General features: G+C 44.1%; 1 protein-coding gene across 1 annotated transcript in view; it reads left to right on the forward strand.

Annotated features, from left to right (window-relative positions):
* Positions 1-18,037, forward strand: part of LOC121304691 (cadherin EGF LAG seven-pass G-type receptor 2-like) — a 73,121-nt gene that overhangs the window by 24,497 nt on the left and 30,587 nt on the right. The window contains exons 2-3 of the mRNA XM_041235973.1: positions 5,614-6,249; positions 15,613-15,835. Of these exons, the coding sequence (XP_041091907.1) occupies positions 5,614-6,249; positions 15,613-15,835 (859 nt within the window). The remainder of the gene's footprint in view (positions 1-5,613; positions 6,250-15,612; positions 15,836-18,037) is intronic.

Raw genomic sequence — 18,037 nt, forward strand, 5'->3', positions numbered from 1 at the left:
CTGTGTATCCAGCTTCAAACAGATCAGAACGCATTCAGAACTCTGTGTTAGCTACAGCACAATAAGGTTGATTTTTAGTGTGTTTTTTAGTGTACTTCGTTGATTTCATTATTTCCGCGCTCGGTCACTCCACGTCCGAGCTGCTAAAGGGCCTGTGATGTGTGCAGTATTTTTGCCAGGGCAGTGTTGAAGAGCTTCTGGAGCTCTGGAAGGCTGTGAATGAATGAACAAGCCCCTGAAATGATTAACTTTCAATACAATATGTATAAAAATAATTTGTTTCAGCCCGCTGGCTTGTGAAATGGTGCTGTCAACTGAATTGAACCCTAGCAGTTTTTTTTTTTTGGCTTCAAGCCACGGCCTGTAGCCTTAAGTACACAACTCAGTGCCTTTATGTGTAACGAGAGCCAAGTACAGTTCATTTCTTCCATGCGTATTTTTTGTTGTAACTTTGTCTCGACACGCATGTATAGAAACTGCGAGTCACCGCACACCTATACGGGGAGGTCACGAACGAGAAGAAGAAAAAAACATGTCTGGAATTCTTTCCTGACTGCTGGACCTGCAGAGTTGAATTCTTGTGAATATGATTTGAGAGGAGACGCCATTTTGTCTGACACTTTTGTCTCTGTGTGTGTCAAATAAAAACCTGTTGCCCTATTAACCTTTTTACATTTAGACTCTTTTTCTCCCTCGATATCCTACGTGCCTTCTAGTTCTTGTTCCCCCACAGATTGTTGAGGTTTATATATTTTGGTCTTGGTGTTTGATTGTATTTACATTTAAATCAAATTTATTTGTGCCGTTATATCGTGGGGGTCTGGTCCCAGTAGCTATCCTGCGGTATCACTTGTGCTTGGGACCCCCTGCTTAGACCCCAGCATCCACTGCACCTGGTGTTCTTGGCAGTCTCGTCTCCTGTCCCAAGTACTGACTGACGACACCAAGCCTGGCCTGCTTGGTTCCTTGTGAGATCGGAGGAGAACTCAGAGCAAAGTCGGGGGGCTGGGAGAGATGGGATCGCTCTCTTTCAGGACAGCAGTGGGGGGGCTGCAGCCAATACCCCTGTGTAGCTGGAAGATGGACTGTGCCAGTCTCTCCCTCCAGGCATGGTTTGACCCTCTGACCGTGCGACTTAGTTCTATCTAATGAGGCATTTAAGAAGTTCTTTTTTTTTTTTTTTATCTGCTTCTACTGGAATCCAGCAACATTGGATCAGACTCTTAATGAAGTCACTTCTGTGTGGGTAATATGAGGGTCTGTCTTTTTGTACAAAACATGCTCCGAGTCGCTGTGCCTGTATCTTTGGGTAACCTCATTAGTGTATCTCTTCCTGCAGACGCTAACAGATTTTGACATTAAGAAACGTAACGAGGATTCTTGTCTTCTCATTAGCAGCCGCCCCTCCTTCACCACTCCACCAAAGACCTTTATCTCTGTTATTCTGTGTTTTTTTTATTTTTAGAAATTTACTTTGGCAAACTGGTCCATGTTTCTGCTTCTTTGTTTAATTGCATCGTCTCCAGTCTTTAAGAGCACACACTGTAGCTCTTGTATGTTTTAATTATTTTTTTAATTAATTTGTTTATTATATATCGTGATATAATTTGCATTTGCTTGTGTAGATAAAATCATTTTTTGAAGCAATTCTACTGAAATATTGAGACGGGGGCATCAGGCTGTGTTCCCCTGTGTGTATCTGTCTTCAAGCTGAGCCTAGCAGTAGTGAGAATCATTGGAAGGGGTTTAAATGTGCTGTACAGGGATGCTAACGGTGCAGTTGCCCAGGAGATGAGCTGATACCCCTCCACACATCTGGATGAGACTGGGGCAAGCTGCAATAGGATCAGGGCTGAGCCCCTTGCCAGCCAGGGACTCTGGAGCGAATCGCTGTGTGGTGGCCGCAGCAGTTTCATTTCAAACCCCCTTTAAACACATGAGCCAGGTTGTTGATTCTGTTAATCTGGCCTTCTAGTGTGTAATTAGTTGCTGCTGAGAACAATGGTATTAGCAGGGAGAAAGGGAAAGGAAGAAGCCTGGTCTGACCCCCCCGGGGCAGGCAGAGGAAGGAAGGGCTTGCTGCTTGAGTGGGATTCCCTGGGGAGGGTTCTGGGGATCAGTTGGTCATTCATTCCTAGTAGGGTTTGCTTGTGATGAAGGCGTTCACGCACAAGAATTCCATTACACAGAATCTCTCAGCTATGCATTTCAGGTAAAACTGTCAGAAGCGAAGGAGTCAGTTTTTGAACAGCCTATAAGCTTTCAGGATAAGCAGTACTGCATTGTTTCTTTCTGTTTCTACCTCCAGTAACAATACAAAGCATGTTGTAAGGACGCTCCGTTTTTTAAAGTTGCATTACAGCTGAGTTCAGTGGGGAAGGGCGTGCCTTGCTACTGAAACGATGGTCACTAAAGGACACACACAGTAGATTGTTACTGTGGAATTCCATTCGAACATGATGACAACCTGCTAATGTTCCTAATCTTCAGCTGGCGCCCTGCATGGGATGCACTGAATTCCAGATACAGTAGCCCATGTGAGTTCAGGTTTAGGGCTTTCACAAGCAAGAGAAGAGGGAGCATACCAAACCACAAAGTGGTGGGGAAAAAAAAAAAAAAAAACTAGCTTATGACCCGGCATTCAGGAATATATTTACCAGCAGGACTCTTTGGAGGGAGGACTCAGGTGTGTGACCCTGACAGTGAAATATTTTATCAAGCACTGTACTGACCCTATGTTTTATACCTGCACTTTGATGCCAGGTGCAATACCAGCGTGGATTTGCCTGCTTTACTCTGTGATGCTGAAAGTACCATGTGTTCTACTGTACTCTGCTCATTAGCTATCCCTCTTGTAATGGGTATTGAAATTAACACAATCTCAAGCCTTGGTTAGAGTCGTAGCCCTCCCTTTACATTGTGCTGTTTCTTGCAGAATGGTCCAGTGCTGTTGACTTGCATAACGTTGGTTTGTAGTTCATTGTGTGCAATGCATAGTAAAATATTTTCCTGTAATGCAGTTGTTGCAGGACTTTTAAACCAAGATCAGGATTGTTAGTGGGAAGAGGCTGGGACAGCGTGGTCTATTAAATGTGTTAATGCGACTGTCACTCCTTGTGTGCGCTGAACAATCACAAGGAACTTGCTGATTTCTCCCAGAACCAAGAATATGCGCCTGGCTGACGAGCTGTTTCCTGCTTCTAACAACAGGAGTCATTGATAGAGACAGTTGGGAAAGTATCTGTTATCTCCTCTCTTATCTTGGACCCTTTGCAATTGGGTTGTTATTTCCTGTAGGTGTAAATCAATGGATGGGAGCTTGTCCTGAAAAGCAGCACTTGTTTTCAGTGAACAAGGAGTCGTGGGATAGTTTAATCTTGGATATGAACGCTGTACTTAGAATAAGCAATAAGCAGCTTATTGATACCCACATATGGGTCCACCCTAAGGGGGTGATGCAAGTATAGGTGCCATGCAAATAATGCAAAATTCAAATTGCACTGCGGCCAGGCAATTATTTTGCACTGCTCCCTATGTAAGTTTAATGCAAATTACTCAACATACACAAATGATGATCTGTAATTATGAGAATGAGGGTCTCAATGAGTGCATTGGTCTATTTAGCGGCAGCACGTGCAGAATTAGGGGTATAGAGAGCAGTAGGCACTGTATATGTGGAGTGACGAAAACACAAAGCAAAACAAAAATGTCGGAGGAAGGGCAGAGAAACCCTCTCACTGCACGTAAAAGAAAATCAAAGTTTTCTGAGAAGGAGCTGACAGTCCTTATGGCTGTCACTCCAGCATGAAAGTTGTTTGAAAAAGCCTCGGCTAACATCAGTTATTTGAGTATCCTTAGGAAATTATATGTATTGGCCTGCCCTTTTCAGCATGACTTCCAGAAATTTGCCCAGCACTCTGGAAAATATGGATTGGGCTAGCATCCTGAAAGGAACCGGAGGCTAAGTAGTGCAGAGAACACAGCACTGTCACATGTGCAGGGATAGCGGTCCCTAGATTGATGCTGGGGTCTAGCTCATCCCTCAGTTCAGTTATGAAGTCAAGGATGACCTGCAGAGTGAGATGATAGTGCTTGTGCACCACATCCTCCAGCATCCCAAGCGTGCAGGGTCTTCTTCGTCTTGCCCTTCTCCTCCGAACGTGTTCCTTCCTCTCCACAACAAGAGCCAAGAGTCGCCGCATCAGGAAGTGTGCCACAGCAGCCATCCTGAAGCCAATGACAGGTCTCTGCAGGTGTGCGCTTTTATACAGCTCTTCGACTGGCTTCTGCAATGGTTTGCACCTTGTAAGAAGGGGTGTAAAGTTTTTGCAGGATCAGCCTAAGTGCAAGGCAAAATCCTTACATCACATTATAATGTTTGCACCTGCTTAGTATCCAGATTCCATCCAATTCCATGCTCTTTTCTTCATTAGAATGCATTTCAATGTAATTAATGGATTTTAATGATGGCAAAGTGCAAATTTGACAGCGGGTTCAGAATGTCAGGTAAACACCATTCTTTACATATGTCACATCAGACTTAACAACGACTAAACGTGATTTACGACAGCATTATGGGGGTTTTGCATCCACAAATCATTTTGCACGTGTCCTTACATCACCTCCTAAATATACAAAAGTACAGACTAAAGCAGAATTTGTGTAGTGAGACATGGTGGAATGATGCCCATAAATACAGATTGCAGAGTGTTTGATTTTCATTCTTTCAATGCAGTAACAGTGCCATAGAAATGTGGTGTTCCTTTTGCAGTACAAGTGCTGCAATGCACACAAAGCATTGCACTTCTTTACAAAGGCTGGAATTGGCAATGCAATTTGAGTAATATTGATATTGCAATTTGAAACTACAGAGCACTTTAAAAATCCATTCTTTCTCCCAAGTGTAATGCTGTTTTCATGCAGTGCTCTGTGTGTGTGTGTGTGTGTGTCTGTGGATTTCTTGTGGACCGGGCCTGGTGTAGATTAGAGCACTGCTGTGATGAGGAAGCTTGGGGGCTACAAGCAGGCTGCTGCTAACCACACTGCTCCGCAAATTAATGTGCCACCAAAAGACAAGGCTGCTGCAGCTGAGGGAGTGTGGGTTGTTGGTTATGGTTCGGAGCTTGGCTATGGTTCATTGTTGGCCTGGCTTCCTCTCACACAAGGCTCTTGTGTCGTTTCAATGGCGGCTCAAGTGGTCCAATGTGGAGTTCCAACCTTGCAATGGGGAACCTGCAAGCAGCCAGCCAGCCACATGTAAGGGAGAAAGCTGAGCAGCGGCTCCCGTCATGGTGCTCAAAATATTCTGAGCAAAGACAACAGGATCTTGAAAATGATCAAGTCCCTCAGTGAGTGGGAGGTGATAGCGCCAGTGCTTGTACACATTCAGTGTTGTTCCAGTTTTAGTTCAGTCTGTTGCACGTAAGCGCCTCATAGCCCTACTAAGCTCATTTGCACCCATTCAGATTCTGTCTTCACATGTGCTAGTTTGGCTTTAGATTGTATTACTTTCTCAAGTTTCATAAAATAAATGATATAACCAGTGTTTTTCAAAAGCTGCTTTTTTGAGTTTGAATGTTGAATGACTGACTTGTTGAATCTCCCTCTTTGTAGATGGGGTGCACAGTGTGACGGCTCAGTGCACTCTGCAGGTCACCGTCATCACGGACGAGATGCTCTCCAGCAGCATCACCCTGAGGCTGGCCCACATGTCTCAAGAGCGCTTCCTGTCCCCGCTGCTGCGGCTCTTCCTGGAGGGCGTGGCAACGGTGCTGTCCGCGAGCAAGGAGGACGTCATCGTCTTCAACATCCAGAACGACACGGACGTGAGCGCCAGCATTCTGAACGTCAGCATGTCCGTCCTGCTGCCCGGCGGGGGTGGCCAGTTCTTCAGCTCCGAGGACCTGCAGGAGAGGATCTACCTGAACCGCAGCCTCCTGGCCTCCATCTCCACCCAGCGCGTGCTGCCCTTCGACGACAACATCTGCCTGCGCGAGCCCTGCGAGAACTACATGAAGTGCGTCTCCGTGCTCAAGTTCGACAGCCTGGCCCCCTTCATCACCTCCGACACCATCCTCTTCCGACCCATCCACCCCATCAACGGGCTGCGATGCCGCTGTCCCGCTGGCTTCACCGGGGATTACTGCGAGACCGAGGTGAACCTGTGCTACTGGAACCCGTGCAGAAACGGGGGCCTGTGCCGCAGCCGGGAGGGCGGCTTCACATGCGAGTGCCCCGAAGAGTTCACAGGTAGGCTCCCCGGCTCTGTGTTTCGCACTGTGCTGGGTGCTCAGGCCCTTGTTATGTTATAGCATTAAGAGTAATTGTACAATGTTTGCAGGTTGAAACCAAACAAACCACAGACACTGTGGATAGTCACCGCTGAGTCACTGCAGAGCTGTTAGCTTTAATACACCTCAGCTCAGGAGCTAAACCAGCCTGTTATCTTCTAGAGACTCTGTCCTGCTTGGGAACTGCATGCTCAATGCTTTCACGCTCTTGAAGTTATTATGGAGTGACTGATAAGAAGATCATCCTGTTGGTGCAGAATCAGTTTCAACAGCTATGTAGTGATGCCATCATCCTTTAATCTGCTAGGCAATGCCTCTGTGTTCTCTGGATATTGAGAGGAAATGTAATATACACTGCAATTCAACTACTCTTGTGCAGAAAGTGCTTGATTACAATGCATTCTTTACAGTTCTGCACGGTAGTGCTGTTGGTTTTTAGACAGGTTGCGTTTGCAGTGGGGAGGATTGACAGCAGCAGTTGACCTGGTTTGGGTGGGGCAGGGTAACGTGATGCTACATGTTGCATGATTGAAGGCAATCGTCTAAATGAGTCCATCACTGGACGGGGGTGCTTCTTTTTACAGTGCTGCTCAGCTGCAGCGGTCTCCTTTTTGTCTGCATGTGTTTGAATCCTTTCCTTAAACAGCTGCTTTTCATTCATACACTGCAACAATTGTATACTGAGTGGCCTGGAAAAATGAAAGCTTGTGTGTATGCAGCCTAGCAATAAGCAAGAAGGAAACAGTAAAGCGCTTGTGAGGAGAACTGTGCAGATCAGCGCTGTGTACTAATATTCCTGTTAGGGTTAGAGTCATTCTGGTTACAGACAGAGAGTCGGGGAAAACACATTCCAGACACATCCTCGCCATCGTATGTCTTCCTCTTTCTCTTTCTCTAGCTGTAGTAATGAGCTACAGTATTAGGTAATGATAGCAGGCATCTCCAGAGGGGCATTTTTAATTAGTGCGGATTGTTAATTGAGCATGGACATGGTGCATTCACCCACTAAATACAGCAAGATTGAACGCACTGAATGCTTTTCTCTCCAGTTTTAAATGAGCGATGATGTGGTTCCTTGATCAAGGAGCAGCGCAGTGCATGTTTACCTGATCGGCTTCGATACACAAACATTATGTTTGCATCATATTGTAATCTGTAGCTGCACTAAACACGTCCCTTTGTGCAGTGAAGTCTCCTGATGAATGTTTGTTGGCAGGACGTGGCAAATTATGTTTTGGTCGTCTCTGTACTGGATTTGCCCCATTAGCTACGTTAGACACATTAGTGGGTTTTCATTCATAAGGTGTTTATTTGGTGCTGGCTATATGCCTCACAAAGTGCTGTTTAATGGCACTAGTAATTGGACAGAGCTGCTTGGTCATTGCCCCTACCTGTTTTTTATCCAGTCACTTGGTGCTGTTGTTGATTAGTCAGGGATATAATTACCCGTACACTGCCTTCCATTGAACCATGAGCCAGTAGTTTATTCCACCATTGCCAGGAGCTGTAATTAAGATTGAAGTTATGCTGAAAGATGCTTTGGTACCACATGGCTAAGAAAGCACAAAGATTAGATTTTTCCAAGGCCATCTGTATGTTAAGATACAATCTCGGTCAAAGAAACTGCCGTTGCAGCATTTGACCACACACACACAAAAATACCTTGAAAGATGATACATTTAAGTTTGTTTGTTAGTATGTATGTATGTATGTATGTATGTATGTATGTGTATGTGTGTATGTATACACACACATACACACAGTCAGCACTCACTCACATATGTAACCGTATAAAATTTTGACTTTAGTGACGGTTAAACGCGTGTGACGCATATCTGATTATTTCATTTTGGCCCGTTCTAACCCTTGTCCATTTTTCAGGGAACACAAAAAAGATACACTATCAAAAATACATATCTGAAAGGACAGTGTTTTTAAATAAGCAGACTTCCATTTAGGTGTACTGTATTGGTTTTGTTGGTACAGTACTATAAATTTTTAACAGAAGTGGTATTTTAATTCAGAACGATGTGATTCTGAAAATATCACTTGCCAAAACTACAGAGAGCACATTAACTGTAATAGTGGACATGCTTTTAAATCTCGTACGCATTGTAGCAGTATGGAAAATGTCCTATTAATGATCAAACAGCAAAATAAAATCTAAATGTCATCCATGCACAGAGCTGCGTAAAACATAAAAGGCAGTTTAGCAAAACCAAAAGATTAAAAAAAAACAACAGTTTCCAGAATGAAAACAGTTTCCGAAGTCAGTATTCAAAATTGCAGAATGTAGCGCTTGATAAGACCCTAATATCATAGTTCACTTGCAAATGAAAATGCACAAAAGCAACAGATCACAGATTTAAAAAAAAAAGAAAAATTCATCACAGTATCTAGAACTGTTTAATGATTCACTGTTACATTACCCTAGCTTGTCTCGCTCGCTTTGTTTTGGCTTCATTTTCATCAGGCGAAACTGGAGGAAGCGCTGTGTAACAGCACAATACAAGACCGGCTGATTTGGCATTGGAGAATGTTAAAAAAATACATAAATGAATAAAAACAAAAACCGCGGGCTGTGATGGATATTCATGTAAGTTGTAGAATTGAAGAGGTGGGCTTTGTGTCAGAAAACTGGTGACAGTTGGAAATTCACAGAGTTGTGTGATGAGTAAGTGCATTAATTTGTTATATATATATATATATATATATATATATATATATATATATATATATATGTGTATATATATATATATATATATATATATTATTTTATTCTTAATACAAGGGTGGTAAAACACGACTGATGTGTATCTGGGTAACAGATATCAGAGTGCTGACTATATATATATATATATATATATATATATATATATATATATATATATATATATATATAATATAGTTTAATGAATGCTTTTATTCCATAGATCATCTGTGCATCTTTTAACATTCTTGGAATATCTGTATCCTCTGAACTTTGGAACACGCTTAGTAAGACAGACTCTTCTGGGTGTGATCTTTGAGCTGTGCACTGCATGCTTGAGTGCTCCAGCGGTCTGAAGCTATTCCCTGGCTCTAACCCTAATCCTCCCTAACTCTGTGGAAGTCATGCGGATCAGTGCTGGCCCCGGACTGTGACAGTGCGTCATCTCAGATCTCCACGCAGCGCACACTGAATACAGTGCTGCCCCGCTTCACAGCCGAGCCCTGCTGTGTCTCTCGAAACCACAGGGCCAGAAAATCGAGCAGGAGGCCGGAAAATCCTGGGCTGGGAATCGCTGGCAGGAATAAACACACTCACACTCTGTAGGTGTCTGAGGCTCTCCTGGGAGGAGTTGTGGCTGAATCGGATTGGCTTCACACAGGCTGTTCTGTTCACTGATTGGACAGGAGGCTGTGTGACTATGCACCAGGAGCACGTTGGAGAACACTCCAGGGTACAAGGCTGTGTATTCTCAACTGAGAAAACCTTTTCAAGCTTGTGTGTTGTGTCACTGGATTTCAATGCCTATGGCCTGTACTGAGCATTCACTCTGTGTACTGCATACAAGTACATTCCCTCAGGCTGTAGAGAATCCAGTCCTGCTTGAAGTATACATGACAAAGTGGCCAGCTAGAATGTGAAAAACATGCTAAACAAAAGCGCCTCTCTTGCGTGTGCTGATGCTGGTGCACATGATGGGATGAGTCAAAGGCTGTTCAGTGGCACACATGCTATAGATAAGGTTACAATTAGTCAGAGTGCAGGTATCAACAGGTGTCCTGTTGGCGTCAACCTGATATCATGATGTCATGTGGCAGAACCCGTCTTCAGTTCTAAAGGACCCACAAGCTGTGATGGGCGGTCACTTCACAGTGGGCGGGGTTTAATTTCTCCAGCAGGTTTTTTTTGCTGCTTGAGGTGTCGTGTTGCAGGTGCATTGCGAGAATCATCCTGATTATCAGTTATGATGTATAGTGAAACCTGAATTAAGCGCCAGTCTTCAAAGGTGTGTCAAGGCTCTTTAAAGCCACATCTGTGTAATTATCTATGGGGCCAGAACCAAGGGACCATTGTGTTCCAGTGGCTGTAAATGCAGGCTGTACTGTGCTCTGCTTACTTTTCTGGCTTCGGTTGCTGTTTCTTGGTGGCTGCGTTGGGGAGGTGTAAAGTAGATACGGCAGCTGCTTTACAGTCTGTGCAAAAGAAAGCAAGCCTTTCTGATTACTCACACACACACACACACTGGTAGTTTATTGTACCATTCTTTGTGCTAAGCTGTGGGTATTTAATTACAGATCTTCAGTTATTATTCTCCCTCGCCTTTTAATTGCTAACTAGATTGTTCCCTGCTGAAATGAGAAAGCACGTTCACTGCTACACATTGAGTTCTGACTTTGCATGCCATTCAGACTGTGAGTATTCAGGGGAATGAGAGTGCCTCATCTCTGAACAGTGTATTTTCAGTGCCATATGTATCCTTTTACAAGCCACCTAGAAATGGAATGGGAACTGAAAGGTGTTCCACTGGTTTCAGCCCAGTTTTGGACGCCACAAAACCGTCAACAAAACTGACACTGCAGGGTTAGGAGGCATGCCAGCTTGTACTCCTTGTACTCCTACTGCCAGGGAGAGGGGAGGCCCGTCGGGCAGTGTGTGGATTGATGTCTGTCTCCAACGCTGCCGGTCTCTCGCATAGTACTCGCTACTAAACTTCTACCCTCAAGACATAGCTCAGGCACGTCAGTTTAAATCTGACAGCTCTAATCCTGCACGTCGGGAATTAATACAAGTGAAATATAAGGGTTCTGACTGCATGTGGGTTCCCGTGTCTGCATTCTTCATTGAAGCTGCCTGGCTTAACCAGCCTGATCTTGTGCTGTGTAGGGCTGTCAGGTGAAGTCCTAAAGCTTTGTTTGCTTCAGCAATCTTTTGGAGGCAAACAGCCTGTTTTAGCAGATACTTGTTCTTACCAAAGAGTAAGATTTTTTTTTGTATTTTTTTCCCCCTGAGTGACACCTCGAATAAGCAAAGACAAAGTCCTTGTGGTGACCATTTAGCTCAGTAAAATACACTTGGGTGTATAAGTGTAGTAGTACTGTACAACAGGTCCAGTGTTGCTATAGTGCTGCTGTGTATAATCCCCACCTCACAGTGATCTGTGTCAGTGCGGTGGTGATGGAGTCAGAGACAGCACCTCTCCTCTGTTTTCCTGCTCAGAATTGTTGCACAGTGTGATTGTTGAGGAGTCTCTTGGGGGTCCAGGCTGCTGCTGCTGCTGCTGTTGTCATAACGAGGCAAGCGGAGATGAAAATAGCTTTTTAATCTGTCCCGTGTCAGCCTGGGAGACTGGAGGAAGAGGATGAATCTTAAAGGAACTTTGACCCATGTTTTTTTTTTTAATTCTCTTGTAGTTTTTAGGTATTAAAATGCTCTTTAAATACAATAACATGGCAACACATCCATCTTAAAGGGGAATTGATTTTAGCCACAATATTTTATTTGATTTGTTTCTTGGACGCTTGACCCCTGACCCACACCCCTGTCCAGCATTGCTGGGTGTTGCAGTATTTCAGTGAATTGATGTAGAGTGCCCAGCAGATGTAACTGAGGGTTGACCACTTGCATGAAGTGAAACGCTATCGCTCTCCATTTCTCCATTGTTCAGTAGCCGTTCACAAATGCTGGGGTCACCCACTGTTGCAGTGGCTAACATGTAATGACTGTATTTCCTTCACACTGTGAGAGGGCTCTGCTAACACTGTTATACTGTGCTTCCATGACTCCGCTCAGCCCAGCCAGGCAGGTAACTGAATCTGGGGAGGGGAGCGGGTAACGATGAGGGATTTCGTTTCCAATCACAGTGTTGACAATCCTGGCGTCTGGGGAACCATGCCTTTTGAAAATGGATGAAGAAATAAAGGAAATTAATCCTGTGTTCCACAGGGTGGATTACATGTTATTAAGCACATTTTTCAGGAGTGCTTCTTGGTTCCAGGAGAGAGGCCCAGCAGATGAATTGAAAAAGGGAGGGAAATGAGAGGAGGGGTGTGGAAACAAAGGCTGGTCTGGCAGCCTTGATGATGCGATGTTAGTGCAGCTGTAATTGGGTATGCATGATGGCTACTGAGTGGAGCAGCGGTGTGTGGTTCTGCTCTTTTATTGTGTAGATACAGCAGCAGATGCCCAGATCCAGTTATTCTGTATGTGGAATACAGCCTGAAGTCTGGCATTAAGAAAGCATGTGAATATTTGAAGTGAACCCCTTGCTTGATGTCGTGTTAATTTATAATACTGAGGGTGAATTGAAAATGAGTCTCTGCCTGATTGAGTATTCATGCATATAAATCTTGCTGCATGCATTTGTTGGTACTCCAGGATTTTGTCTCATTTATATATACATATGAATCAGCAATGTTGTGTTTTGTTTTACAGCTTCGATACATAGTCCAGCAAGTCTGCACAGCGCAGCTGATCTATGCAAATGAGTCCTGCAGTGCAGATGAAAACCCAAACATCTTGTTAACACAATCAGACACGCAGACAGGACTCGATTTCCCTAGCCAAGGGGCATGTGCTTATGTTCGATTAATAGCTTAGCTCCAAAAGAATATGGCCGTTTGCACGGATGAAGTCATGCAAGCTGACATTGTAAAGATAGTTTATTGTGGCAGAGCTGTAATGAGGTATGACATTTATTCCACTCTTGAGCGGTGACCTTTTGAACTCCCCTCTGCGGTAAGCTATTCAGTGTCATTCAGAATCCTCAGAAACTCTGGAATAGAACTCGAAGGAGGCAGCCTCTGTAGTGCAATTCTACTGCTTGTGGTTCTAATTCAGATCAGCTCTCTCCAAAGGGAGTAACCAGCACAACCTAGACAGCTGCTGTTCCAGCTGATCTTGTTTCTTGTTACTGTAGCTGAACAAAGACACAAGGCCGGCTTACTCATTTTCAATAGCCTGCGGTCGCTGGTTATGAAATCACATGCTCAGACTTCCAATTAATCAGGTTCTTCTGCTAATTGCAGTGTGTGTCATTAATTATAAATCCTGCTTCCCATGTGTGCATGAAAGAGGAGTGTTGCATTAATAAACCCCCCAGGTCATAGAGATTGAACCCTTTATCCACCAGCACAGAGCACAGACCTTTGAGTCTGTATACTCTTGTAAGTAAATATGGGGAAGCTTTCTATGCTTATGTTCTGCACATGTATATTTTAGAAGTATATAAAGCATGAGTTTTTTTTAAGCCACGCAGTTTAATTAGGACTGCTGTCTTAGGCCCAGTGAGCATCGCATGGTACGTTCTCACTTTCCCCACCGCCATCACCTGGGTTTGGTTGCTGCCAGATTTACACACAAGCTTAGCTTTCAAATTGAATATACATGATCACTTCAATTCATTTCAAAGTCACAGGACAAGCTGCATTTAATGAGATGAACAGTTGGAATGAGCATAACAAATTACATCTGAATTTGATCAGCCTTTCAATTCTGTATCTCATATAAAGACTGTAATCATGCTTGGGGTCTCTTGTGCCCCACCCTTTCTTTGGGGTTGGGGGGGAGGCCTTTGTTATGGTTAGCACTGGGCTTGGGCCGGACAGGGTGTCAGTGTTGTGTTTCCATGACCACCGCAGCAGGCCACGGGGTTAGGAGACCGGTGAGCAGGCAGAAATAGTAATTCTGCATTTAGTGTGTTCCTCTGGGGATCACACTGCCCCAGCAGAGCAGCGGTTTCATTACCAGGCTGAGCGAGATCGATACTGAAATATGTGTCTTGGCTCTTCTTCTTCTCTCCAGCGGTGCGTAACCCAGGCAATGGCTCTCTCTCTCATTCTCTCTCTCTCTCTCTCTCTCTCTCTCTCTCTCTCTCTCTCTCTCTCTCTCTCTCTCTCTCATTCTCTCTCTCTCACACACACACACTCTGACACCTCGCAGAATAAGCCATTCAGACTCAATGAGGATAATTGAAGGTAAATATCTGGAATTAATGCGTCTGTCCTTGCGAAATGCAATCTCAATAGCAACAGTGTTTGCTAGAGGTGCAGCTTTCCTTATTCCTGTTCACTGGTGCAGCATGTGCTAAAAGGTTAAAAGTTACCCCCAAATACCCAAGATTCCTAGATAGATGAGGTCAACACCTAGACCAGGTAGAGGTGTTCTTAACAGAGTGCGGTTTTAGATGGAACTCCTGAAGCAATCATAAGAAGTACAACCATAATTAACCCTTTAACGACTGCACTTCCATAGAGTATCGCAACGGGGGTGTTTTGGTATGGCCATGTTGCCTAATGGAAACTCTTTGTATAGTGTAGAAAATCCATTACTGAAGGAAAACGGTTCCCTGTCCTGGTACCTGGGTGAAATCTGCTTCCCGTACATTGCAGCTTGAGAATGGGCCTTCCTAACCTCGCTCATGTAGAGTGCAAAGAGCTTGAAGGCTGGCTCACAACTCCTTTATTTTCTGTTACGTCAATGTTTACTTAATGCATTATAATGCAGCCATTCCAGTGTTTATCTGAGCTGTTAACTCTGCTGCAGAAAAGCATTGATGCTGTAGCAGTCATGTGCAATCTTGGACAGTTACCCACACAAGCCTCCCTCTGAAGTTGCAATTGTAAGTGCTGGCTAGGAAGCATTGTCCTGACTGTTTGTAGAATGCACAGAAATGGCTGGATGTTAATTTCATAATCTCTAATCTGGGTGGGCTACCTTTTCTAATCTCATTTTATTCATTTCTCTTTAGTATTGAAATTGCTAGTACAGTACTGTAATAAAAAAAATAATCAAATAATATTTACCCAGATAGTTTCTGTTTCATTGGATTGATATTCGTGTGTTGATTTATTTATTTAAAAATGATTGCATCAGCCTGGGAATAATCTCTTCAACTGAAACTGGCATGCTGGTATAACTGGTTTACTGGAGAATCCTGTGTAGGTTAGCAGAGTACAAACACGATTACATCTCACAATCCTCCCCCCATCACACGTACCAACAGTCAATCAGTAAATCTCAGTTACAGGCATTGGTAATAAATACGCATTTCAGTATGTCTTTCAAGAGGGGTTTCCTATTGAGGGACAAATTGTAAAAGCTGATCTAAACCCTGACTGTGTAATAACCCCCAGACTGAAGTTCACACTCCCTGTGTGTGTGCATATCTTAGGTCCAATGGTAATGCCTGAATGTAAGACCACACTTTAGATTTGTCATTAAAACTAGGATAAGCAGCTTTGACTTTCTCCTCCAGTATAATGTATAAGAGTTCCCTCTTCAGTGCTGACTCTTTCTCACTCTCTCTCTCTTTCTCTCTCTCTGCTGGTTCTCCAGGTGATCAGTGTGAGTTGAGCTCCCGATCGGGCCGCTGCGCCCCGGGGGTCTGCAAGAATGGCGGCACCTGCGTCAACCTACTGGTGGGTGGCTTCAAGTGTGACTGCCCGCCCGGCGAATATGAGAAGCCGTACTGCGAGATGACAACGCGAGGCTTCCCCGCCCTGTCCTTCATCACCTTCAAGGGACTGCGCCAGCGCTTCCACTTCTCCATCTCCCTCTCGTGAGTACCCTGCCCTACCCCCCTGGCAGATATACATAGTACTGCTGACAGAGCGCCTGTAGCATTGTGTAGGACGAGTTAACAGTCCCTTTGAAATAGCACTGCATTAACTGCAGGAATGCTGCATAAATACTGCATTGTCTTTGTCACACCTCTCAGCAGTCTGGCTATGGGTGTGACGTGTTCTGTACTTGATTGACATCAGGGTCACAGGGGTGACATGTTCAGGTTTTTCTGCTATATTTACTCTTCTTGTCAGCTGCCCTGTGATACATGAAGGGGTTCACCAGGTCACCCCCTGACCCTTCACACCTGCTGCTTGCTGTTTCAGTCTCACAGTGAACCTGTTTCTTTTATGTTACTTCCTCCATTCCTGGTGAGTTGTGCAACCAGCATTCCACTGCTCCCTTCCAATGATCTGGAGTTATCACAGTCCAGCAGACAGCCACTGTTTTGGCCACACATGCAGTACGGCAATCAGTCTCCACTATTAGCTTCAGTACATGGCTGCAAGAATGGTGATTCAGTGACGGTCTCATAGCATTCCATAGCTACTGGAGTCAGCAGCCTTAGAACCGACCTCGTATCTAAATGCTGTGCCTGGAGATGTTGTTAATGGTTTTAATGCTTTTAGTTGAAATGTTTTTCTTGGCTTAGAATCAGAATGAATCATCAGTTAACAGTAACAGTGTGTGGCTGAAAAGAGTTCATCATTGTTGATGGATATACCTGCCTCCTTGATGTATATAGTCAGACCAAATTATTTACCTTTTCATAGACTGTGACGATTTTATCACTGTCATCGTCTTGTGTTTCTTTCCCAGTGGTATAAGCTGCCAGCAGTGGTTTGTAGGATCCATTAAAACTTTTACATATACAGGAACATTTAAACATGCAGCTCCCTTTTGTTAATTTAAATTAAATAAGTAACATTTGTTTGAGACTGTTTAGACAACATGGCTTGTTATTTGAAGGCATTGCGGTCTATAAAAGTAAAGGCAGCAGTCCTATAATGTATAATGCATGACGGGTAACAGCAACTCAAAGACGTTCAGTGCAATAATTGCTTAGCTGAAGCCTCCCCATTCCAAACCAGGCTCTTTGTTAGCAGTTGAGGTTAATGAATAAATCACGTGTACAGGAAAGACTGACACGGACTAATTGAGAGAAATGCGCTTTGCTTGCTCACACAAACCAGGGCACCCGAGAGCTGTGTACTCATGCTCAGACAGTCCAGGTCAGCAGTGTTGCTTGAGTGACCCAGACAGTTGAATTGCACACTCCTGCGCTGTGCTCTGCAGCCCTTGTGTCAATGATTCGTGTTTTACCACTAATGCTGAGTGAGCAGTTCCATTCTCTTTCCCTGTGAACCAAGGACGGCTTTGTTTTCCTAAACTTTCGGTCAGGGAAAGGTAAACATTCTTTGTGTTTTTTTGTTTTTGAAGGGAAAGTACAAGCTCGCAAAGCCCAGTGTGTATCGGTAACCAGTCTTCGACGGTTTGGAAACACGCGTGATTGGTCTGTCATGACTGCCAGGCTTTCAAGCAGTAATGTGTAGCTACTCACTGAAACTGAACGTGAAAATGAGTGTTAAAGGCAGGGAAGGAGGCTCAAACACAGGGAAGCTGCAGTGTAAGCGCTAAAGCACACTGTAGTAAACAAAAATAACACAAGGGCACAGAGGTTCAACAAAACACAGTCTGGGCATTCGCCTTCACTGAACACAGAAAAAATATACAACTACAGCACGACACAGGTTCAAAAACTCAGCAGCTCCTCTCTCTCTAATGGAGCCCTGGGCTCTCCTTCTAGAGAATGTGGCTTCGCCCAATCAGCACCAAGTATTGTATTAAGGAGCAGCCCCATTCTCATGTGTTTTTGGCAGGGACAGGAATTAACCCCATCCCTGCCAATCAAAAAACACCAATTATTAACAGGCAGAGCTCTCACTGTGCCACAAGCATATATGAAATAGCCTTTACATTACTGATCACTAAAAGCAAGATGCCTACAGTAATCGGCATATATAGAATAGCCTTTACATTACTGATCACTAACAGCATGATGCTTACAGTAATCTTAAACTATTAAGTCTCAATAGGATTCATATTCAAGAGCTTTCAGAAATACTACCCACCAAATTACACAATACCAAGTACCGAGCTTTTTAATCTGCATCAAATCTTTCTGGTTGTAAATGAT

The sequence above is a fragment of the Polyodon spathula genome, chromosome 39 (genome assembly GCF_017654505.1).
Source record: "Polyodon spathula isolate WHYD16114869_AA chromosome 39, ASM1765450v1, whole genome shotgun sequence".
In the NCBI taxonomy this organism is placed as follows: Eukaryota; Metazoa; Chordata; class Actinopteri; order Acipenseriformes; family Polyodontidae; genus Polyodon; species Polyodon spathula.